General features: G+C 44.6%; 1 protein-coding gene across 1 annotated transcript; it reads left to right on the forward strand.

Moving 5' to 3' along the window:
• Positions 1-1,045: 1,045 nt before the first annotated feature.
• On the forward strand, positions 1,046-7,661 carry LOC119928839 (protein transport protein Sec31A-like). The gene is made up of 4 exons (XM_038747353.1): positions 1,046-1,156; positions 2,622-3,056; positions 4,653-4,828; positions 7,495-7,661. The coding sequence occupies exons 2-4, from the start codon at positions 2,653-2,655 to the stop codon at positions 7,659-7,661; spliced, it is 747 nt and encodes a 248-aa protein (XP_038603281.1). The 5' UTR covers positions 1,046-1,156; positions 2,622-2,652.
• Positions 7,662-8,181: the final 520 nt, after the last annotated feature.

An 8,181-nucleotide genomic window follows, 5' to 3' on the forward strand; every position in this document is an offset into this window, starting at 1 on the left:
CGCTTAGTACAGTGCTCGCACAAAGTGAGCACTCAATAAATATGATTGAATGAATGAATAAAATACTTTATAGCTAGGAGAAGAAAAGGCAAAGGGGATGAGCTAGTGGGGTTTTGTAAAAAAAGGTATTTATTAAGAGCTTACTGTATGCCAGGAGCTGTTCTATGCACTGGGGTGATACAAGCTAATCAGGTTGGACATAGAGAAGCAGCGTGGCTTAGTGGAAAGAGCACAGGTTTGGGAGTCAGAGGTCAAGTGTTCTAATCCCTGTTCTGTCACGTGTCAGCTTTGTGACCTTGAGTAAGTCACTTAACTTCTCTGTGCCTCTGTTACCTCATCTGTAAAAAGGGGATGAAGACTATGAGCCCCATGTGGGACAACCTGATTACCTTGTATCTACCCCAGTGCTTAGAACAGTGCTTGGCACATAGTAAGCGCTTAACAAATACCAACATTATTATTGTTATTATTGTTATGTCCCACATGGGGCTCACAGTCTCAATCCCCATTTTATAGATGAGGTAACTGAAGCCCAGAGAAGTGAAGTCATTTGACCCAGGTCACCCAGCAGACAAGTGGTGGAGCTGAGATAAGAACCCAGGTCTCTGATTCCCAGGCCTGGGCCCTTTTCACTACACCACCCTGCTTTTTAGTGCTTCAGTATTAAGGTAGGTAAGGTATGTTCACAAGTGTTTTAGAAAGTTGTGAGTTCCCAAATATTCAGGCGCACCGAAGGACTTAAGTAGTATACATGAAGAATCAAATGTGGGTTTGCCTGTTGTCCTGGAGAGCATTGTGAATGTTATTGGGATCTGTTTTCTGACTCTTTGGGGTGTGGGGCGTTCAGCTGGGGTTCGCTAATGCTTCAAAGACCCTTTCACTGATGCCTCTCTGTGCCTTTTTAAATGACGCTGGATCTTTGTCAAGAAGATCTGAAGAACAAAGGGAGAGGAGGGTTGGATTTTCAAGATAAGCATGCACATTCTCGAACCAATGGAATATTTATGATGCCAGGTTGCTTAGCAATGGCCACCAGACCTTTCTAAATATGCAGGAGAGGAAATTCAAGTGGGGCAACCCTTCCTATGAGACGGAGCAAAGAAAAAGCTTAACGAGCCCACTCTCAGATATGCCAGGAAATTTCAACTAGGTCCAGGTAAAGAAAATGTTTTTCTTGATGAAACGTTGCAGTGGCCAGGATCATTTAACAACTGGGGAGACATAGAAATGGCACAGGGTTCTGGGAGATACAAGGAGGAAGATTTTTATAATTCCTAATACTTCCATGGCCCTTATCTGTCATGTACCAAAAGGGTCTATTTTTCTGTTGATGCCTGCTGATAACAGATATCCTAACAATACAGTCCTCACTTTCCTCCCCTTTCTCTCATGCCGTCAAAATGAACTGGGTCTGTGAAGTCAGATTTTCTGAATGAAAAGATCAGAGCCGAGAACACAGGTTCAGTGGGATTTAATGAGATACTCTTCTCTGGGAGAAGAGCATTCACTCGACAAAATGTCCCATCCTGTTGTCCTGTCCACCCACCTCTCCACTCTCACTCCCCCTTTTTTTAATCATTCATTTACCCTTCTCTGAAAGATTAATTTTTCTGCTCTCAGGGGTCAGATTTTCAAAGTGGCCACAATCTGGGAAACAAAGTGCTCCTAAAAATAGTCCACTTTGAAAGATTCTGATCACTCGGATGGAGCCAGGAGAGTTAATATTTGTGTCGGGGTCAAACACTGGCACCTCTGGAAATGGCAGTTCATAGCCCTGCCAACTGTGGGTTTGCTAAAGCCACACAAAGCACAATCTATACTTTAGATATGGAAACATTTATATGTTTTTTGTTGTCATTGTTGTTATCTGTTATGTCCCAGGCACTGTACTGATGGAGTATGTTGTAAAGATACATATGTTATTTCATGTTGTAAAGGCATTTGTAAAGATTGGTGAGTTGTGAAAGTCTAACTTTTGTTACAGAACAAAAATTATTAAGCTGCCCCTTCAAATTAACTTTATTATGGTACTATATGGTGCATAGTAATTTCAGCTGTCACAAGTGTTTTCATGACATTGTTGGTTTGCAATTCCTTGGAAGTATTAGGAATCGTGTGTCTGTTCTGGGTAGGGGAGGAAATGGTTGTGCAAATGTGTTTTTAATCAATCATATTTATTGAGGCTTACCGCGTGCAGAGCACTGTACTAAGCACTTAAGAGAGTACCATTAACAGAGTTGGCAGACACATTCCCAGCCCACAGTGAGTTTAAGTCTAGAGGGGAAACAGACATTAACATAAATAAATAGATTATAGATATGTACATAAGGGCTGTGGGGCTGAGGAAGGAGTGAATAAGGACTGAGGGCCGAGGGGCTGAGGTGCCGGCGGGAGCAGGACGAGGAAGAGGAGGAAGCCAGGATGAAGTTGAAAGAAATTGATCATACCGCTATGCAGGCATGGAGTCCTGCCCAGCATCATCCCATTTACCTGGCTACAGGTACATCTGCTCAGCAGTTGGATGCCACTTTTAGTACTAATGCTTCGCTGGAGATATTTGAATTAGACTTAGATCCATCGTTGGATATGAAGTCCTGTGCTATTCACTCCTCCTCCCACAGGTATCACAAGCTGATTTGGGGGCCTCATAAAATGAATTCAGATGGAAATCTTTCTGGAGTTCTAATTGCAGGTGGTGAAAATGGCAATATCATTCTGTATGATCCTGCTAAAATCCTAGCTGGAGACGGTGAGGTTGTGATGGCCCAGAACGACAAGCACACTGGACCAGTGAGAGCTCTGGATGTGAATATTTTCCAGACTAATCTTGTAGCCTCCGGTGCCAACGAGTCTGAAATCTACATTTGGGATTTAAACAATTTTGGGACCCCAGTGACACCTGGAGCCAAGACACAACCTCCAGAAGATATTAGCTGCATTGCATGGAACCGGCAAGTTCAACATATTTTAGCGTCAGCCAGTCCTAGTGGTCGTGCAACCGTATGGGACCTTAGAAAGAATGAACCCATCATCAAAGTTAGTGACCATAGTAATAGGCCCAGCCTGCACCCTCCGCTCCTCTGCCTCTAATCTCGTCACCGTGCCTCATTCTCACCTGTCCCGCCGTCCACCCCGGTCCATGTCATCCCCCTGGCCTGGAATGCCCTCCCTCCCCACATCCGCCAAGCTAGCTCTCTTCCTCCCTTCAAGGCCCTACTGAGAGCTCACCTCCTCCAGGAGGCCTTCCCAGACTGAGCCCCCTCCTTCCTCTCCCCCTCGTCCCACTCTCCATCCCCACTGTCTTACCTCCTTCCCTTCCCCACAGCACCTGTATATATGTTTGTACATATTTATTACTCTATTTTTTTATTTTCCTTGTACATATCTGTTCTATTTATTTTATTTTGTTAATATGTTTGGTTTTGTTCTCTGTCTCCCCCTTCTAGACTGTGAACCCACTGTTGGGTAGGGACTGTCTCTATATGTTGCCAACTTGTACTTCCCAAGCGCTTAGTACAGTGCTCTGCACACAGTAAGCGCTGAATAAATATGATTGATGATGAATAAAGGGAGCAAATCCAAGTGCACAGGAATGAGAGAAGAGGAAATGTTAGAAAAGTCATCTTGGAGGAGATATGGTTTCAGTAAGGATGTGCTCAGCATTAGTCAAGGTGTGATTCCCCTCTCTCTGCTTCCCAGCCTCTGTCTCAGCCTTACTTTACCTTACCATACTTCCACCTGTCATTGAAACTTTACCTATTTAATAGGCTAAAAAAACAATGACTGGCAAGGGTGTCAAGCATTCTGCAAGTACTGTACATAAGGACTTTTTTTTCTAAAAAGTAAGCCTTGGTGGTCTTATCCAACCCTCTTCTTCCTGATCCATTCTAATTTCTAATCAGAAGCCATGTGATCTAGTGAAAAGAGCACAGGCCTGGGAGTCAGACAACTTGGGTTCTAATCCCAGTTCTACCACTTACTTGTCTGCTGTGTGAATTTGGGCAAATCGCTTAATTCTTCTGGGCCTCAGTTACCTCATCTGTAAACCTCATCTGTAAAATGGGGATTAGATCCTCCTCCATTTGATTAAGACTGTGAGCACCACTGCGTCCAAACTGATTATCCTGTATCAACCCCAGACTTTATTACAATGTCTGATGTAAAGTTTGCTTTTAATAAGTACCATAAAAATAAATAAACAAATAAATAAATTGGTAGTTATTATGTAGAACTACACTGGATCATAGCAGCATGGCCTAGTGGAAAGAAAACAGGCCTGGGAGTTAGAAGAACTTTCTGCCACGTCCCTGCTCTGTGATCTTGGGCAAATCACTTAACTTCTCTGGACCCCATCTGTAAAATGAGGAAGCGAAGCCTGTTCTTCCTAAGACTGTGAGCTCCAAATTGGACAGGGACTGTGTCCAGCCCAATTATCTTATATTGACCCTAATGCTTAGTACAGTGCTTGGCCCATAGAGTGTGCTTATCAGATACCACCCTTATAACTGCTCTAACACCATTTTCCCACCACATGATGTTCTTCAAGGGCATACCTACTACTTTCTAGTAGAAAAGACTATAATACTGCTGCATAATTCAGAGTCACTGCAAGTCTAACTTGTGAAATTACCAAATTGCTTAGATTTTCTTAGAATCCCAGTCAGTCCCCAGTGCGGAAACAGGGATCTGATGGTGCTGGGAACTCTGGCGTTCCACACCCGGGGTCTGGTGGGGAGGGATGAGGACTGCACAATGATCAGAACGATCCGCTGCTCCCAACCCCCCGCTTCTCAAGCTGCCTCCACTGGTGTGGTAGACAGTGTCAAAGGTACCTGAGAGGTCAAAGAGGAGTAGGATGAAGTAGAGGCTGTTGGATTTGTTGAGAAGGAGATCATTGGTGACCTTTGAGAGGGTGGTTTCTGTAGACTGAAGGGGAAGGAAGCCAGACTGGAGGGGTTCAAGGAGAGAATTGAAGGAGAGGGCCTTGAGACAGCGGATGTAGGCAATTCGCTCAAGGACATTTTTTATGGTATTTGTTCACTTACGATGTACCAAGCATTGTTCTAAACGCTGGGGTAGATACAAGGTATTCAGGTTGCCCCACAAAGAGCTCACAGTCTTAATCCCCATTTTACAGATGAGGTAACTGAGGCACAGAGAAACGAAGTGACTTGCCTGAAGTCACACATCTGACAAGTAGCGGAGCTGGGATTAGAACCCATGACCTCTGGCTCCCAAGCATGTGCTCTTTCCACTAACCCACACTGCTTCTTTAGAGAGGAATGGTAGGAAGGAAATGGGGTGATGACTGGAGGGAGCTGTGGAGTCAAGGCAGGTTTTTTTTTAGGTTAGGGGAGACAGGGGGTTGTTTAAAAGCAGTGGGGAAGAAGTCATTGGAGAGCAAACAGTTTAAGATGGCAGTTAGAAAGAGGGAGGGGTAAAGTCTTTTTTTAAGGTGCAAAGTAATGGGGTCAGATGTGCAGGTGGAGGAGGTGGATTTTTAGAGAAGACAGAAGACCTTCTCTAGAGATACTGCTGGGAAAGATGGAAGAGTTGAAGAAGGGGCAGGAGTGGGGAGGACAGGGGAGGATTTAGGGCACTCATGCCTGATAGTGTCAATTTTCTCAATAAAGTAGGTGGCCAAGTCATTAGGGGCAAGGGATGGGGGAGGCAGGGGGTGCCGGAAGTTTGAGGAATAAAAACTGGTGAAGGCAATGGGCATGTGTGTACATATTTGTTGTACATATTTATTACTCTATTTATTTATTTATTTATTTATTTTACTTGTACATTTCTATCCTATTTATTTTATTTTGTTGGTATGTTTGGTTCTGTTCTCTGTCTCCCCCTTTTAGACTGTGAGCCCACTGTTGGGTAGGGACTGTTTCTATGTGTTGCCAATTTGTACTTCCCAAGCGCTTAGTACAGTGCTCTGCACATAGTATGTGCTCAATAAATACGATTGATTGATTGATTGATGTGTGTCAATAAGGATGGAGAAATAATTTCATCGGGCAGAGGAGAGGGCAGAATACAAGTACAATCTGTTGCTCCTCTTAAACCCCCACCCTCACAAAATGCCTCTGGGCCGGGCACCATCCACCCCTTCCGCCGGGGCCATGGCCTGCTCCTCCTGACCCAAAAATCAGCTCTGCTCAGTCACTTGGGGCAATCCCTGGGCATTGGGGTGGTACCAGCCAGAGAGGCTTCTCTCCCTTATTTCTTTCCAGGGCCAGCTCCTCCCCTCCCATGCCAGGGGCCTTTATTGTTTCATTTCCTCCTCCTCACTACTGGCTGTCCCTTTCCCCTTCTCTAAGAGGAGCAGAGAGGCACAGGCAGTTTACAATAGTCACCACACACACTAACATACACACATATGCACACACCCACCCACCCTCTGGTCCCAGACCACTGGTACATGGTGAGTTTAACTCCTCCTGTCTCACAGTAAGAAAGGTCAGGTCAGAAAAATACTCTATTTGGGAAGCATCTCTGGAAAGTGCTTCTGTTGTTGCAGCCATAAATGTCAAGAATATCAAACTGAGTAGTGATAATGTAATGAGAAAAATGTCAGTGTCACAGGAAAGTAATGATTTTTGGACCAAATTCCTAAGAAGGAGGCAAATCTCTCTCCCCCTCTTTTTCTCATTCTCTCTTCCTGTCTCTTCCTCTCTTTTTCTCTCGCCCTCTCTGTCATATTCTCTCTTTTTCTTTCCTTCCCACCCTCCCTCTCCATCAACAGGGTGACCTAGAGATTCAGCCTAGAAGTGTGAAGAAAGGTGGAGGAAGGACTGGAGTGTGCTTCCTTCCTAAAGATTCAATTTTAGGGGGTCAATCAATCAACCAATCATATTTATTGAGCGCTTACTGTGTGCAGAGCACTGTACCAAGCGCTTGGGAAGTACAAGTTGGCAACATATAGAGACAGTCCCTACCCAACAGTGGGCTCACAGTCTAAAATGGGGAGACAGAGAACAAAACCAAACATACTAAGAAAATAAAATAAATAGAATAGATATGTACAAGTAAAATAAATAGAGTAATAAATGTGTACAAACATATATACAGGTGCTGTGGGGAAGGGAAGGAGGTAAGATGAGGGGGGTGGAGGGGGGACGAGGGGGAGAGGAAGGAAGGGGCTCAGTCTGGGAAGGACTCCTGGAGGCGGTGAGCTCTCAGTAGGGCCTTGAAGGGAGGAAGAGAGCTAGCTTGGAGGATGGGCAGAGGGAGGGCATTCCAGGCCCGGGGGATGACGTGGGCTGGGCGCTGATGGCGGGACAGGCGAGAACGAGGCACGGTGAGGAGAATAGCGGCAGAGGACTGGAGGGTGCGGGGTCAATTGAAAGCAGGGGAACCAGAGCAGACAAGAAAGGACTTTTAATAATTCACCTGTTACATATCTTTGTTGAACCCTGGAACTGAAGCAAGGCAGAGAGACAAATGTCTAACTGCCCCCAGGAGTGTCTGGAGATTGATTTTGTTGGACTCTGAAAGGCAGCTTCAACTATAGGTCTTCCATCCAAGAGAGATTTTGGGAAGCCGAAAAGCTTCCATTCCTGCCTAAATGGAATCAAATAGAAATCAGTAAGAGCAGCACTGAATCAGATCCAGGGTCTATCCAGCCTGCTGTCCTGCCACAGTTACCGGAATCAGTGCTGTGAAGGACAGTGTGGATTGGCTTTGACTACTAATCAGAGAGGCTTCGGAAGGCTACCGTCTGCTGCTTCAGCTGGAAATACTACTTTTTTATGGTTTTTGTTAAGCACTTAGTGTGTATCATACCCTGTTCTAATCTCTTGGGTAGATACTTGCTAATAGGACTGGCCCACTTGGGATGCAAAGTCTAAGTAGGAGGGTGCACAGGAGACCTGTTTCTCCTCTGAACACATCATTCATTCATTCATTCAATCATATTTATTGAGCACTTCCTGTGTGCAGAGCACTGTACTAAGTGATTGGGAAGTATAAATTTGCGACATATAGAGACGGCCCCTACCCAACAACGGGCTCACAGTCTAGAAGGGGGAGACAGACAACAAAACAAAACATGTAGACAGGTGTCAAAATCATCAGAACAAATAGAAGTAAATCTACAGGCACATCATTAACAAAATAAATAGAATAGTAAATATGTACAAGTAAAATAAACTGAGTAATAAATCTGTACAAATATATATACAG

The sequence above is a fragment of the Tachyglossus aculeatus genome, chromosome 5 (genome assembly GCF_015852505.1).
Source record: "Tachyglossus aculeatus isolate mTacAcu1 chromosome 5, mTacAcu1.pri, whole genome shotgun sequence".
NCBI lineage: Eukaryota > Metazoa > Chordata > Mammalia > Monotremata > Tachyglossidae > Tachyglossus > Tachyglossus aculeatus.